The sequence below is a fragment of the Mytilus galloprovincialis genome, chromosome 9, assembly GCF_965363235.1.
Source record: "Mytilus galloprovincialis chromosome 9, xbMytGall1.hap1.1, whole genome shotgun sequence".
Lineage (NCBI taxonomy): Eukaryota > Metazoa > Mollusca > Bivalvia > Mytilida > Mytilidae > Mytilus > Mytilus galloprovincialis.
The window spans coordinates 37,120,274-37,138,906 of NC_134846.1; the positions used below are offsets into that span (position 1 = coordinate 37,120,274).

Here is an 18,633-nt window from a genome sequence, read left to right on the forward strand (position 1 = left end):
CATCTGAAGGCGTTTAGAAAAAAAGTCTGTAAAACTGTGATTTTCAACAATTTATCAAAGTCAAAAGCTGTTTTTTTCGGCAAAAATTAGCAGAGTGGAAAAAAAAAAGTCTCTATATATATTGGTTTGTTGCAGAATGACGGAATGATGGAATGACAGACAAGCGTAAAACTATATGGCACCAACAACTTCGTTGCAGTGCCATAAAAATTATTGGAACAACAGGTTTTCTTTATCATCAAAAAGCATGAAGAGTGCATGTAAGAGCCCTAATTTCATTAACATTTGGACTCTTGTGGAGAGTTGTCTAATTGGCAATCATACCACATCTTCTTTTTTATATATATATACAGAAAATCCTATTTTTTTTGCATTGTTGAAAATCAATTTCATTTTATCATGTCTGAGGGTGGATCCAGTCATTTAAAAGAAGGTAGGGTGGGGTTTAGTTTAAACATATTTATTTATAGTGGATTGGGAAACAAGTTTTGCAACTTATATTAATCCCTTTCCACTTTGTGGGTGCGATTGCTGCCTTGTAGTGGCATTAGCCTACTCTTGTTCGAAATCTACAAGGGTGTCTTTTACATGCAAGAGATATGGTTCTCTCTTAACACAGGTCAGCCATTTATCATCACCTTCTGACGGACTATCATCGTTTCCTCAAGACCATACTCGCAAATGGTGTCAAGGGAAAGCCGAAAAGGGTGGGGTTTCACAACCTAGGCTAAAAATTGGGGTCCAACTATATGTCTCCATTCAAATGCATTGATCATTAGAAAAAAGTTAGGTTCCAACCCCAGGAACCCCCTTGGATCCGCGATTGACTACCATAACAGATGTCAGTTTGTGTCTTAAATTGACATTTATACATGTAATTACACACACTCAAATGTCTTACTGCAAGAAATGAATCTAACGTTAACTGTGTGAAAAGGATAAAATCCCGTTAATTTTTCGCCTGTCAACTCGCCCCACTTATTGAAAAAAGGTAGAATCTACTTCAATGTATAATTTTTAGGTCTACCAACTACATGTAGCCCCAATTAAACAAATTCTTATTATCTACACAGAATACAAAAAAAACTGAAATTCATTTAACCATTATTTTTAAAATTAAATGATGTTTCACATTCTTAAAATATAATTGCAAAAAAAATTCGTATCATTATTGGAGAATAACTTTATACTTGAAAGCTTAGTTATTTCAGAGACAAATAATACAAAATTTGTATTATACATGTTATATGTTATAAATGTCTCTGGTTATTTGTATAACACTTGAAAGGAAACCTGTTCATACAATTGAAGGATTTCAATTACTCAGTAACAGCAATTTGTTTTTATAGCACTTCACTATAAAGGTTTTCATAGGTATTGAATTTGGGCAGGGACATAGATATATAACAGGATTGCATCTTTTTTCATAAGTGGGGCGAGTTGGCACTAGTAAATTCATCATGGTTTATCTATTTCTAAAGAGTGGGGCGAGTTGGCAGACCTTAATTCAATGGAATTTTAACCCTTTTCATACGTGGGGCATGTTACTAAACCTAGTCTTTTTGCAATGGGATTTTACCCTTTCTATAAGTGGGGCGATTTTTAGAAAGTGGGGCGATAAGGTGTGGGGCGATTTGCTGGTGGGGTGATTTGTCATGGATTCACTTTTAACAGAAAAATGATTTACAAGCTATTTCATATATTAATCAAAGAGCTGATAGCTCTGAGGTGGAAGAAGGTGAATAAAAGGTAACTTGAATTACCATAAAAGCAGCCCCACTAACCCAGCCTGCTTTGTTCCATTATCGTTATGACGTAATTTTTTTTCTTCAAACAAAAATGTGTCATATAAAGTACATGGTCTGCCATCATGGATTTCCCATCCGTACAATCATTTTCTATGTTCAGTGGACTGTAAAAATTAGGTCAAATCTTTAATTTGGCAGTAAAATTAGAAAGATCATATCATAAGGAACTCATGTGTACTAAGTTTCAAGTTGATTGGATTTCAACTTCATCAAAAACTACCTCGACCATAAACTTTAACCTGAAGTAGGATGGACAGACAGACCAGAAAACATAATCATGATAATGCCCATAAATGGGACATTAAAATAGTAAGACTTGTTACATACCCGCCAACTTTTGAAAGTTCCCATGGGTTTTTTTTAGTGCGCGACAACAATTTTAAAGGTTACAATTTTTAGTGAAGTTTTTTGCACGATCTGGATTGTCTAGAAAAAGTGTTATATTTGTATGATGAACTTACATGCCTTTTTTTTTAAGTCTGTTTGCATGATTCTAGTTATTAAATCGGTAGAAAAGATGAACATGTAGCTAGCAGACCAGGGTTTATTTTCTTGTGTAAGAATATTAGATGCTTGTTGAAATTTCCAATTTTGAATTATGCACAACATGCACAAAGATGGACTTTTAACAGGTTGGGAACAACACTCCAAATGAGGGGTAATCCTCATTGGAAGAGCATTACAACCCACTGTAAAAAAAATGAGCACCTTAATATTCATATTATTTGATGAAACTTTTCCCCAAGAACTATGCATCTATCAAGTATATATTAAATGGTCAAAACATGTCAAAAGATTTTTGTGATGTTTCTAAACTTATGTCTTCTTTATTAGTTTGACCCCTCCTTTAGAAAAGCTGTCCCAAATATGATGAATTTTCCCACTTTTGAAATTTTTTTTGTTTTTTTTGTTTCAACATCTCTGATGTTCAACAGTAAAATGACCTTGTTTTAGGGACAGTCCTTCATTTAAGGGACACCACTCATAATGGGCGAGGGGGGGGGGGGTCCCAACCTATTTGTTGGTCTTTGTGAAAAAAGAATAGTACATTGTCCTTTAAATGATTTATTTGAATGCAAAAATAAAAAATTTATGGACTCTACCGTACTAAAGATTCACCAGGCATTGGTTCACTTTCGTTTGTAAAAATAAAATTTCGTTTGTAAAAATAAAATATGTTACAACAAGTATTATGTCAATAAATTAGTGAAAAAAAATACTATTTATTATCTTTATAGTAGTATATTAGTACTGCATCATTGAATTTTGTCAATCAGCCATGCTTTTATCCTTAAGCTGTGTAAGAACCTGCTTGCAGATGAAAATTCACATGCCATGTTCATGATTCTACAACTAGCTGAAAACAACACAAGTTAAAAATCTAGCATGTTAGAATAAACTTCAGAGAAAACATTTTTGATTGGCTTATTAATTGATCATGAGAAACACAGAATTTGATTGGCTGAACACGATTGTCTTACCTTGGGAACAAAATAAGGAACAGATGATTTTCACTAAATCGTGTTTTAGAGTTTTTTAACGAAACCCTTAATATTAATATTTTTTAATAAATGCAGGGACCTATTATAAAACGTCCTTGATAGTGTAAAGAGAATGAACACAGGGCGAACGAACTCAGAAGGAACAGACCAAGGGCGAACATGTAAACAGGGCGAGTTGTCCCGATACCAAATTCACGCATGTGTACTACAAATATCTACAGTAAAAACATCCGGTTTATACAAGTAAACAAATAACGTTCATGTAGATGAGATGAAATCTAAAAATTTACATAAATAAAAGGGTACATATTTACGATAGTGATTGTTTTTCAATCCTAATTTACAAATTAAATGATTCAGATGCTTTAAATAATAATCATGTGTAAAAGTTGGTGTCAGGAATCAGAAGTTGTTATGAAATTGTAACACACAGAAACGAATGCGGCATACAGAGGTTCAATGATTTTAAAGTCAGCACCATAGTCTTCACTAGAAGTCTTCTTCCACCAAAAACTGTAAAACTCACCCAGTATTCTATATATACATGTACATGTATTTAACATTTTAGGACAATAATGTAGATTCCCCATTCTGATGAAAAATAAATATTAGAGTCAAGCAAATGACAGAAAAAATTTATTCTGAATCGAGATTTTAAATTATTTGATTAAAGTCAGGGGACTTATTGAAATGAGTGATTTTTAACTTTGTATTTTTATGATTTGATACTACATGTATGCTATAAGTTATCTACATTCATATCCGTAGATATGGATATTTTAACACCCTGAAGTACCCCAGTACACCATAAGGCATAAGTACATATTTTTTACGGAGTGTAGGGTACTACCTTTGGTAGAACCCTACAGGTAGTCAAATGTAAGACGTTTTTAACACGGAGACAGAGAAACTGGATTGAGTCAAATTTGGTGCTCAATGTTGTGAGAGTAACGTCATAGATGGTGTGACGTCAACGTGGGTCATTTGCATAGCTATGTCAGTAGACCAATTCCTGGAAAATCTGGCAGTCAAGTGATGCATATAATGAAATGAGTGTAAATGATTGGTATAATAGGACAAAATCGTTAATAAATTAAAAATATTTCATTACAAACATCATGGATAATCTACAGAATTCAATATTTCACAAGGAGCAATCATGGAACTAAGGAAAACTTGCGTGAAGTTCCCCGGGATTATGGTTAGCAACGTCCGGGGATATGGGTTAGCAACACCCAGGGGCTATGGGTTTTGTAACGACGTGCGTTAACCAATCAAAATCCTAGATATATACTAAGCCGGGGATAAACCTCTTTCAACATAGATTTAGATATACACACAATGTTTACAGTATTTATCAACAGATGAAGTGTTTACTCATGTTACTGAAAAAGCAAAATGTACAGAAACGTCGCCATGCAACGCCATGCACGTCATCAAAACATCATCTTTTTAAAATTTAAGAAACTTAGTGAGCGCCCTCACAAACATGTACCCCCTTTTTTTTGGGCCTATCAATGCATTTGAATGGGGACATATAGTTGGAAACCCCCTTTATCCTTTGTCCTTTATCCTTTGTTGGGAACCTCCCCTTTTTCAAATGGCTGGATATGCCCTGCTTATTATCTTAAATGTTACATGGAATTTTGTTGTGTGGTTTGAGAGGAGTTGCGATGACAAACTTGTAGTAGTTTATTGAAGCAAATAAATTCAAAGGGGCATAACTCCTAGAAAAAATGAATCATAATTCCCTGTCAATATGCACATCTACATGAGGGTCTGGATGGGGGTGGGGGTCTGTTATTCTGAAAACATTTAATTTTCACCCTTTTTTCTCTAATCTTCAAAAAATTAACCCCTCTCTAATCTTCATTTTATTAGCCTGTTATCATGGTTATTCTCTAATCTTCATTTTTTTAAGGGCATTATTCTTTAGGCACTGGCTACGGTTACATGGAAATGTAACAATAATAAAAATATTATTGTTACATTGGAGACTAAATGCCGGAATGCATGGTTGGGTAAGGACCTGTTTAATTACGAATGTAACAATAATTATTGAGGCTACGGTTACATTGAGTCGTTGTTACATGAAAAAAAGCAATGTACGATGGGACTAGTAATATGTACTAAATAATAAAAGTTGAGGACATTTATTACATTCATTTATAACATACAATTTATTTACTGTATTTTCTTATTTACAATGACAATTTCTACAAATCCAGTGTTTTTAAAGTCCGACACATTTTTGATGAACGAAATTACGTCCTCCACGGATACGTGTACATACAGAATTTCTTAGTATTTAAGTTACAGTTAGCAAACTTTGCTTTTGATTATCAATTTGCGTCAAGTTATAAAGCTGTATGAAATGTATGTCTTGATATTGTTTCACTTTCGTTTAAAACCCATCTCAAGTTTTATTTTTTTCACCATAAACAAAATTGGTCCAAAGTATAATGACAGTAATAAGAGTAGGTGTGCAGTTAAATACTTTAAAAAAAGTGAAACCATTGAACTATATTTTTCGCCTTTGACAGTCACACTCCTAATCTTGAGTAGTATCTTTAAGAACATCAGAACCATTAATACGTAGAATAACTATTCAAGTTGCACACCATTTGTTGAATAATAATATTTTATTATTTATCAGTATTAAATTACAAGTATTGTTTAGTACATATGAAAGAATAAAGCAATACAACTATAGAAGATTTAAGTTTAATCAATCTAGCGTACATTGCTGTTTTTCATGTAACAATAACGTAATGTAACCGTAGCCTCAGTAATTATTGTTACATTTGTAATTAATCTGTTCCTCACCCAACTTTGCATTCCGGCAATTAGTCTCCAATGTAACAATAATATTTTTATTATTGTTACATTTCCATGTAACCGTAGCCAGTGCCTATTCTTTAATCGTTTAACCCAATCCAAACCCTCCTACATAGTATATCTAAAAAGGTTTCATGAAATTCTGTTGTGTGGTTTCAGAGGAGTTGCGATGACAAGAAACAGGACTGACGGGACTGATGGACGGACAGGTCAAAAATATCATATCCTTCGTTGCATGGGGGACCTAGCTTTGGTTAATATTCTTACGAAAAACGTTTCTCGAACGGCTGTAATTTATCTTTCGTAGGTCTGAACGTGAAAAGTGGATTTGACATTTTCTTATTTCACATTCCCCGCTTTTTGATCTGTTTTATTTTCCTTCACTTGGCTCAGATCGCAAATAAATTTGGAACCAGTCGTACGGTATTCAAGTCTTTAGATTAGAGAGCGCCATATTCTCGTGTAACTTATCACCACAAAATGTAAGGGAAAAAATCAACAACCATCAAATCAAATTATATCAAAAGCTTCATTGTAAGTAGATACATGGTGCGTAGCTAGCATAAGATTTAAAAAAAAATCATGTAAAAGCACAATAATATTGAAGATGATATAAAGAATAGATACTCGTTCGCCCTGATCTTTTTTTTTTCTTGAACCCCTCTATATATTGGTGAGTTTTGGATGTGTCTATGGGCCACTCGATATCTCTCGGCCGGAAGTCGGAATAAAATTCTCGGAACGTCTCGAATGTTGTCGATTATTTATACAGGTATTAATCTATGCTTTGGCTACGCTAATCTGACTTAGTTTGAATATATAAACTTATTTGCCGTTTCACAAAACATATATGTTTTGATAATAAGCGGTGTGAAAGTTTCTATAAAACAACAAAGCTATTATATTTGTTTTGAAGCGATCTCTGAATATTCTGTGTGTATCTAGGTCAACTATAACACGGCATTGTTCAGTGGCAGGATAACATGCGTGAAGAATTAACCACGTAATATAGTGTATTAATAATTTTATCAATGACTTGGGAGATAACATTTTGGTTTAAATATTTTTATTTATTTAAATCGGAAAACAGAAAGATAATATGATTTTAACAACAACGCTATTATATTTGTTTTGAAGTGACCTCTGAATATACTGTGTGTATCTAGGTCAATTATAACACGGCATCGTTCAGTGGCAGGATAACATGCGTGAAGATTTAACCACGTGATATAGTGTATTGATAATTTTATCAATGACTTGGGAGAGAACATTTTGGTTTAAATATCTTTATATTTAAATCGGAAAACAGAAAGATAATATGATTTTAAAAATTAAAGTTAGTTTCAAAGCTGTTAAAGAAATATATAGAAACTATAAACTGTATTTATGTTTTTATAGAAACTAACAATAATTGAAGTCAGAATATTTGCAATTATGAGAGGGGCGTAAAGAGGGTATCTGCACGGAAGAACGCTAAATAAAATTGTTATTCACGATGAACGAATAAATAAAAATGTCTTGCCCATTAATTGATCTTTTTTTCGATTTCACGAAAATGATGAATAATGGACCTTTTTCACGGTTGCATGTGAAATAAAAATGGCAAAACACGTTACGCGTAAATAACCCTTTAATTACCACACTCTTAAGAATTTTAAAGTATTTTCAATATTCATTTGTAATTGAAATAAATATTTAATACCTATAAGACTTATAAATTCTTGCATCTTAAAAAAATGTTGATCAACAATAATTATTTTTCTACGTTATATTTAATTCATACAGTTTTAGTAAGGTTTAAAAGTAATTGTTATGTAATATATCCATAAAAAAGAAAGAAAGACTTGAAGACAATTTAGATGAAATGATAGAGGAATTATTAAAAACTTGAATTTTGTTTTTGTTTATTGATGGTAGTTATTAGAAATTTCGAAAAAGAATTTTGAATATGAATTTATTTTTATTTAATTTCAATTATTTTTTATTTTTAAATAACAGTTAAAGTCTAATCTTCAAATATTTGCATCTTTGAAATATGTTGCAATTATGAGAATAGTTTGCATTGTTTTTCTTCATAACAAACCGTTTAAGTGTCAAAGTAAAAATCCATATGGAATCGAACTTTATTTAATTGAAAGAAAGATCGTAGAGAGCCGACCGGTCTTTTTTGGGTGCAAGTGTGAATATGAAAGCAAGATGTGTCAATATTGTATATCAATAAATAACCCTTTGAAGACATCGCCTTTGTTTATTGTATTGAAATAAAATTAGTGGATAATTACGGACGTGTACATCCCAGATACTTTGGTCACTTCTATAACATGAAATAAGGTTCCAAAAGGGAAATATTTATCGATGTATTCTTTAAAAGTGTTAATTCATCATTTTTTCATTAAAACATTTTTATATCATAAACTCATATTTAAATTTCGTATTTGTGATGTTCTTTTCTAAGTGTTTACATTTCTTATTTCAAGGCCTATTGTAGCTGACTGTGGTAGGGGCTATGGTTTTTTTTTATGAAGGCTGTTTGAAAATTTATAGCTGTTAAGTTTTGTGTTATAAGGTCTCTTGTGAAAGAATCTCATCGAAAATCACACCAAACTTCTTTTCAATATTTATTTGGTTTACTTATTTCTTGAAGGTATATCACAGAACAATTCTTATATAGTAGATATTATAAGTCATATATCAAGGTATTTTGACAAATAACCTAAACCATATTCAAATCTGAGGTCCAGAACTTTAACATTTATTTATCTTATATGTCCTCATTGATTACATTACAAATAAAGTGTGTATGATTGTCACAGACAGCCTCAAATAATTATGCAGGATAATTAAAAACTTCCAGGAAACAAATTAAATCGATATCAATTTTTAAAAGTCAAAATAAATTAACGACAAAAAAAGCAACCTGAGGATTAGACGTATGTTGCAGAGTCAATAAAATTTCCCTTAGTCACTTAGAGTTTGCAGAAATTGGGAATTGCAATAGATCAGCAATTTGTACATGAAACACAAAGTAAAAATTAAGTAAATTCATTCACATGTGCAATAATCTACCCACTATTACATATTTTCAATAATGATGTGACAACAAAACTCATTAATATTGATCAATATCTCATTCACAGTAAATTTGTTCAAATCAAAAGCAAATAAAATCAACTAATGTTGTTGACCGCAGTCAGCAGTTGTGGGTTCATGTATTGCTTTTCTTTTTTTTAAAGAAAGCAACTTGTTTTATAATTGTTGACTAGTTGCATTAGGTTTGTTATTTGAACAGAAAATGTTAAAGTTTGTTGAAAATTTGACCAAATATTTGTGAATGCATGTACTACCACGAACTATTAATCATTTCCCCCTTGACTTGCATACGCTGGAATACAATGTATTAATCTTTATTGATATTTGTTAACAAACTAATTGTATTCAGTCAAGGAGTCATGATAACTGTATAATAATATGATTAATTCAACAAAAGACAAGTTTCACAACACTGAATCCGTGAGAATTATGTCATTGAACAATTAATGATCCTAAACAAGCCATCAACTTTTAAATATCTCTAGATTTTTTTTTTTTAAATTTCAAGAATATATACCATATAAATATCGGAATAAGTTTATTCAACTTCAATGCCCTGAATATTATTTTTTATTCAAAGTAGGGCGAACAAACTCTATGGGCGAACGAACTCGGGACGAACGGACCTAGGGCGAACATGTAATTAGGGCGAACGGACCCGACACCGACGGGTATTTGGTAAATCTTCAGTTAGGAATTTTGGGTCTTCAAATAAACCAAGGAATTGTATATTTAAATATTCAATTCCTTGAATAAACTCATCATAGACATCAGGATTAAATTTTTTATATTTACGCCAGACACGCGTTCCGTCTACAAACTGAGACTCATTAGTGACGCTCGAATCAAAAAATGTTTAAAAGGCGAAGATTAATATTAAGAGCATTTAGGACCCAAAATTCCTAAAAGTTTTGCCAAATACAGCTAAGGTAATCTATTCCTGAGTTAGAAATTAAAGCCTTAGTTTTGATAATAGTTAATATATAATTATGAACACATATAATTCAATGATAACTCAAGTCAACACAGAAGTGCTAACTACTTGACAAAGCTCTTCCACTTCGTACTTTATTTGGCCTATTCATGTTTTGATTCGAGCGTCACTGATGAGTCCTTTGTAGACGAAACGCGCGTCTGGTGCAATACAATATTGGCACAGGCTACGGTTACACGGAAATGTAACAATAATAGAAATATTATTGTTACATTGGAGACTATAATTGCCGAAATGCAAGGTTGGGTGAGGAGCCGATTTATTAAGAATGTAACAATATATAAATAACACATAGCTGAGAGGGTGATAGAGCAGATTGTTACCCCGAGAAAACAATCGTGACAAAATGAAATAAAAATAAATAAAAAAACAAGTCAATTGTGAAGGCATTTTGGAACTGGTGGAATCAGTATTTTCATTTTCAGAGTCCAGATATTTTGTGATAGTAATTTCATTCTTATTGGCCAATGGAAAAAATTAAACAACACAACTTTAGAATGTTCAAGTTTAATTTATCTAGGGAACATTGAAGTGCATTAATGTAACAATAACGCAATGTAACCGTAGACTCAATTATTATTGTTACATTAAATTTGTAATTAATCGGATCCTTACCCAACCCTGTATTCCGGTAATTAGTCTCCAATGTAACAATGTTATTTTGATTATTGTTACATTTCCATGTAACCGTAGCCATTGCCTATAATATTTCAATCCTTGTATCTATGATAAGTTTATTTACAACCACTGTGTCGATGACACTGCTGGTGGAATATTTCTATTCTCCGAAGGTATCACTAGTCCAACAGTCAGCACTTCTGTGTTGACACGAATAATCATTGATATGGTCATAATTATAAATTAACTGTATAAAAAAAAAATGATTTTTTTATTTGATTAGTTACCTTAGCTGTAACACATCAAACGAATTGATAACAACTATCATATTCCTGATTTGGTAATGGAATTTTCTTATGTAGAAATTGGTGGATTAAGCTTAGTTTATAGCTAGCATAACCCCTCACTTGTATGACAGTCGCTCAAAATTCCATTATATTTACAGCGTGGGAACAAAACAACCAGACATAATAGGTAAAAATGCCAAAAGATATAGGTACAACAGTTAACATCGTGCTATATAATCTTAATTACTATAAAAACAAAGAAGCACAAAAAGACATAGTAGACAAAGTACATTAGAAAAAAAAACCCGCAAGAACTTAATATCTGTAGCACATTCATCATCATAATCATCTTCCAATCATTAATAACCAGGAGTCGTAAACCACTCTCCACACAGGTTTATATGTACAAATAAAATGCTGGTATTTACAGTAAAAACTATCTACATCAAAATGTCGTTAACACAAGGACAGGATGTATAAATACAGAGTCAGGTCATATGTAAAGTCAGCAATTTTTAATTTGGTAATTGCTGTCATCTTAACACTAACAAAAAGCAAAGGAGAGCATTTGGACCTTTCTTTCTTTCAAACCGAGAGGTCCAAAAGTATAAACAGTAACGCAATACTTAAATCTTTTTGTGTGTTCATTTTATTGTACATGTACTAATTTTATGTCATGGATGCATCATGGATACCCCATATCCTTTGTTTATAAATTACTATTTATGCAGAAGCGTAAACAATAAATGCGATTTTCTTATTTAAAATTAATCAGTAGAAGAACTTTAAAATCATTTTGTCATTTAAATTCACTTGATTCTCCCTTTACGTCTTCTATTTTATTCTCTGCCCACTTTAATAATTGAATTAACAGTTCACATAGAATACAATAACTCAGGTCATCTAAATTTCCTTCATGTTTATACTATTCATACAAAAAAATTATGAAGGAAGTACATATACTTTAATGGCCAATGGGGTATTGATTTATTCAATTTACATTTCACGTTGAGTCAGACTTTGCATCGTATGTATACAATAGATACAGAACAAAACAAGACAACAGAAGCTCAACACCTTGACTAGATTTAAATTAGCTCCTTTGTTGTTTTTTTTTTATCAAATTTTGACAAAATATTTACTTTGACAATTTGTCTGAAAAACTATAAACACACACTTTTTAGGATAACAATTATTTGAGAAACCGAATTTTGATCACTGAGAAACTTATTATTCCCGTAACAATATATAACGTTATTAAAACGTTCAAGTGGATAATAATGGAACCAATTCTCAGTCAACTACAAATTATACTCATACTACACAGCTACTTTTGTATATAGGTACTATTTCTGCACTAAAATATGTAGTACTGGAAATTTTAAATTACTTTTAATATTTAGTGCTATTTCATTACTTTAGATATATTGTAATATTCAGGTACCTGTATTTTACAGTACTTGATTTGTACAACCTATTTTTGGTACAGAAATAATACCAAAAGTGATCACAATATTCCATGTTTGAAAATCGTAACTGAAAGAGATTTGAAATAGACAAACTTTTAAAATGCTGAAAATGTAACGATGTAACCAAAAAATTGTAGTACTTAAATTTCAAGTACAGATCAAGTACTATAAAATACAGGTACCTAAATATTACAATAATTTTAAAGTAACAATATAGTACTGAAAATTAAAAGTAAATTTCCAGTACTACAGATTTTGGGTACAGAAAAAGTACCTATGCAAAAGTAGCTGTGTAAGGTCAAAAGCAAGTAACATATACACATTACAATTAGTAACAACATCATCATGACACTTACATAAAAATGAAATCAAAACAAATTGAGCACACAATACAACCAAAAAATATTTAAACAAAAATATATGAAAAAAAAATTGAGAATGGAAATGGAGAATGTGTCAAAGAGACAACAATGGGCTATGGATTTTTTTCTGGACAAACTTATTTTTTCGCCTAAGGCGAAAACCAATATATTTTTTTGGCGACAAATCAAAAACAATTTTTTTTTTACAATTTTAGCATTACATATAGTGGCAGCTGAGGGTGAAACAAACCATTTTTTTTCTCAGGGTCAACAAAAAATTAATTTTTTTATTCCAAAACTGGAAACAAACTTTTTTTCCCAAAAAAATCCATAGCCACCCCCCCCCCCCCCCCCCATGAAAATCAAATGGTTGCTGCCTAAGCTACACAAACCCGATCTGAGGTGCTCCGGGAGAGAAAGCAAATCTTTTCCCACATATGGCACCCTTCGTGTTGCTTACGTTATTACAAACCCGGTAAATAGTCTAATTCGGTAGGTCACATGCGTGAAAAGGGACCGGGATTGTAGTTACGACATAAGGAATATATATCCAATATCATCTGTGAGCCGGATATTCCATAAGTCTTCCCATATCATCAAATAATATTCACAATTCACGGTATGTAAGACAGTAATAAAACTTATTCTGAGAAAAGAATTCTCATAACTAAATTATGCCCAAGAGTTAACGTCACTTTACCCAAATTGCACATATTCTACAAAAAGAGCTGCTGAAATCTTACTAGTCATCTTCGAAACAAACCAATTTGTATTTTTATGATTTGACATTTTACACATCTTTCAACATTGATAAATGTATTTTAAATATTCATAAAACGTTCACAATATGTATCAACAGATGAAGCATTCACTGGAAAAGTATAATCTATGGGAACGTTGCCATGGGACGTTCACAAAAAGTCATCTTTTAAAAATGATCAAATAAATTATGTTACACGCATCCATTTCGTAAAAAATGAATAGTTATCATGGATTAATGTCAAATTGTTCTGAATATTAAAAGAAATAAAACAAAACATCTGTTATTCGATTTTTAAGGATGTGAATTCACGCAAGGATGCAATTTGGGTACCCCTTATTACAGAATCATGGATAGTTTAAAGGTCGGTTCAAACCCATTTTTCTATGATTCAATATAGATTCAAAATTAAATTGGTGTAACTATATAGTAAAGAAGGATACATATACAAATTAAACACAGAATGGAAACTTTTGTTTGGACCATAAAACAACTTAGGTGAAAAAATGTCAAAAAAGGTGCAATTTAGGTACCCTCACGTTAATCATGTTAATTACCTGGCCAGTATTTGAATAAGCAATTTACACAGAATTATTCATACAGAACATAACAGGGTAAAAGCTATTAAAAAATTTATTAGAAAACACGTCTGTTTATCACCCCTTTTCCTAAAACAATAATAAGAATAAGTAATCTTTAATGGTGATATATCATGCAAGTATTTTGAAATGTACTATGCTTGAAAACAAAACTAATGTTTCTGTCTTCTTATCGAGAAACGAGGCAAAGTCAGAAGAAACATCCAAAAACATGCTTCATGCTCATCGTAACATTTAGCGTAGTATTGCCATCCGGCTGCAAGGGACTTTGGAACATCAGTCAAAGGGTCTGTTCCAACAGACAGGAGTTCACATCTGTTAATATAATGAAAATAAACCCATTTAGTTGTATTGATTCAATTATGCATAAAACATTCCTTTAAAGATCTGTTCCTTGTTGTTTTAAAATATTTTTTTTTTTTTATTTGCACATCATAGTTAAAATGTCGACTCTCGTTATCTCGAAGTCAGTCGTACCCGAGAAATATTTAGAGATACACATAGTTCGACTCAAACAAAAACCGGAAGTTTGACAAACCAAGGGACATAACTCTTGCTTAACTTGGTAAAGCTAAAATAAATCTGGTGAATATGGGAAGGGGATCGATATTCTGGTATCAGATCGATGTATTTTAATGTCATGGTCTTTCATTATTTCAATAACATTACTTTTACTTATTCTATTGTTTCAGTTGCAATTTTTTCCTATGGCTGATGAGTCTTTTGCTGACGAAACGCGAGTCTGGCGCAAATACCAAATTTTATGCTAGCTAGAAATATGTTATAATTCTCGTGAATTGGTTCAGATCTGACAAAGGAAATCCCACTGAAAATATGCATGGGACTCTGAGGTCAAACCGGAATTATCTACCTAATATATAATCCTTTCATGTAGCGTTAAGTATAAACAATGTGTAAATGTTTTAAAATCCGTTCCTAAATTATCACAAATTTCATGCACCGGTTTGTATAGTGACCATGTGAAGATTAATAATCTTTGAAAGAATATACTTTAAAAGTCAGTATTTTACCTTTTATCTTGGTTCTGGTAATTGAAAACTGCACAACTGTTGAGTTGTGAGCACATCATAGCACATTTCAATACACTTGAGGAGACAACACCAAGACTAAGAAGTACAGCTCTTTTACCAGGTGCTTATTTTTCATCGGTCACTCGTTTCATATGACTTTAATTCAATAGCTAGGTGCCTACAAACTTCCATAATAAACATTATCAACCATTTGAACGTATGTTTATATACATCATAAACGGCGAAAACATTTGTTTATGCAAAATCGTCTACATATTTTTATACGGCAAATTATGCAAATGACCACCTCCCTTCCCCCAAAAAAAATTTGAATAAATTGTTTATGAATAATTGAAATTGAAGTTTGTCTGTATTATGCCGATATAATTTCATTAAAAAAAGAAATTATTTGTTTGTAATGACGGTTTAGCAACAGTTTTCAAACATTCTCATATTTTCATAGATACATCGATTCGTCTTTTGATTCGAACATCTGTTAACTACAGATGAATAGCATAGACATTTCTTTTTAGCCTTTTCGTTTTTTTTTCAAATATATTAATGGTTTTGGTTTATAAACCCTTTCGCGTATATGATGAAGGTTCATTTAGAAACACATATTGTTCCGATGAAAATAAAATCTTGTTATGCGGTCTTATATAGCTCTCATACCTGGAATAAAAACCTTCCACTCTCCAACTTCTTTGTATAATGTAAGGATACCTAAACTTTTAACAGTGAAAGGATCTGGATCAATCAAGATAGGTGCAAAAAGTCTCCTTTCATAAAATAAGAAATATTAAGAAACTTAAGTTTATACTAATGCTAAATTGAACGTAGACTAATTTGGCTCTTTTTTTAGGTTCTTTTTACCGCATAGATTATAATTTTGCAGCGTATTTAATATAAACAGTGAACTTCTTACTTAAGATATGAAATGCCATTGATCGATGCCCCTGCAGATGGCGTTTTTGTACCCGATGGTTTCACTAGCTAAGAAGTCAGCACTTCTGAGTTGACATGAATTATCGTTATAGTCATAATTATATATTATAATATACACTTAAACCAAGTAATTGAAAACTAAGACAGTGACAATGGTTGTCAAAGGTACCTGGATTATAGTTTAATACGCCAGACGCGCTACATAAGACTCATCAGTGATGCTCAGATAAAAAAAAGCTATAAAACAAAACAAGTACAAAGTTGAAGAGCACTGAGGACTCGAAATTTCAAAAAGTTGTGCCAAATACGGCTGAGGTAATCTATTCCTTGGATAAGAAAATCCTTAGTTTTTCGAAAACTTTAAAGTTTTGTCAACAGGAAATTTATTAAAATAACAATATAATTGATATTCATGTCAACACCGAAGAGCGGACTACTGGGGTGGTGATACCATCGAGGACAAAACGTCCATCAGCAGTGGCATCGACCCAGTGTAGTAAATAGTTATCAAAGGTACCTGGATTATAATTGAATACGCCAGCCGCGCGTTTCGTCTACATAAGACTCATCAGTGACGCTCAGATAAAAAAAGTTATAAAGCCAAAACAAGTACAAATTTGAAGAGCATTGGGGACCCGAAATTCCAAAAAGTTGTGCCAATTACGGCTAAGGTAATCTATTCCTTGGATAAGTAAATCCGTAGTTTTTCGACAAATTAAAGTTTTCTCAACAGGAAATTTATTTAAAAGACAATATAATTGATATTCATGTCAACACCGAAGTGCTGACTACTGGGCTGGTGATACCGTCGGGGACGAAACGTCCACCAGCAGTGGCATCAACCCAGTGGTGTAAATAGTTAACAAAGATACAAGGATTATTATTTATTACGCCAGACGCGCGTTTCGTCTACATAAGACTCATCAGTGACGCTCAGATAAAAAAGTTATAAAGCAGACACGTATAGAGCTATGACAAAAATGATTAAAAGCTAGGAAATAAGTAGCGTAAATCTATCAAATACCGGCTAGAGCTTGAGGGAGTGACACTTTAGTTTCTTAATAATGTATTATTCCTAAAAGGACAATTTACAAAAAAGGTATGTTATGAATCATTTCAGTACCAAAACACACTCCCTATCTTACCCTACCCTCTGGGACACCAGCAGCAGAATCAATCCAATAATATTCACACAAAACTAAAACTTTATAAATTCAATGCATTCATCAGCAACGCCCAACATATAATAACTTTTTATTATTTCCATATAACACAAAGACAATATATCTAAATTTTTGCACATATTATTATGCAACATACATTCTCTATGTTTGTTACCAACCCAAACACAAATTGTAAATAAATATTTTAACTAATTTAAAAAAATCATTGCTACTAGTTTGTTAAATGTTTTTTTTTATTAAATGTTATCAAACCGATTTGAATATCGCCACACTTTGTCTTTGACATTAACAAAACATTACAGGATGCGATTTATTTAAAATAAATATATGTTTCAAATTTGTTATGTATTTAAAGTAATACTTTATTAGTTTTCTGATAATAGTTCTTTTTTTATTTTTTTTGCATTTTTTTAGTACAGACATAGTTTTAAAAAATATATCTCTACGTAAATCTACTGCTCGGGATTGAAAAGGGTGACGATGGAAATCTAAAATAATAAGATACCTTAAACCCGTCACATTTTCAGGATACTTATTCAATCCAGAACCCTCGTCAGTGGTTGTCGTTTATCATCATGATCTTATCTTAACATCTTTTGGTATTTGATAATGTTTGTCTTTTTAAGAAGTAGAGGGCTATAATGCTATAAAATAACCTCAGATTTACAAAGTCATAAAACACAAAACTGAGCGGATTTTCACCATTATTTATATAAAATAGATTTAATGATTTAAAAAAAAAAATCGTGTAAAAAAGTGTTAAATTACGTCACAAAGGTGAGTGGAAACGACGTCATTTTCGTAAATTAAAGCAAATAAAAATGACATTTTTGTGTTATGACCACAACACTAAGCATGCACATATTTGAAATTTTGATATTTTAACAGGTTCATACAAATGAAACTTCACTATACAAATAGTTTTGATGCAATGTTGGAGCGATATTTTATTTAAATTTTTGTATAGCAAAGCAGGACGATAACACACGGAAATGTGACTTATCACGATCTTCTTGTTATATATATATTCGAGACAAAAAGTGTACTGGGCTTTATTCAGTGCACCGACTTCATCAATGTTAGTATTACTCTAGATCTGCCTTCATCAACAACTCCCAAAACATCATAATTTTTTTATTCCCATAT

General features: G+C 31.8%; 1 protein-coding gene across 1 annotated transcript in view; it reads right to left on the minus strand.

Moving 5' to 3' along the window:
- Nucleotides 1-6,602, minus strand: part of LOC143044940 (uncharacterized) — a 99,794-nt gene extending 93,192 nt beyond the window's left edge. Inside the window, exon 1 of the mRNA XM_076217203.1 lies at nucleotides 6,416-6,602. Coding sequence (XP_076073318.1) covers nucleotides 6,416-6,483 — 68 coding nt within the window. The 5' untranslated portion in view covers nucleotides 6,484-6,602. The remainder of the gene's footprint in view (nucleotides 1-6,415) is intronic.
- Nucleotides 6,603-18,633: the final 12,031 nt, after the last annotated feature.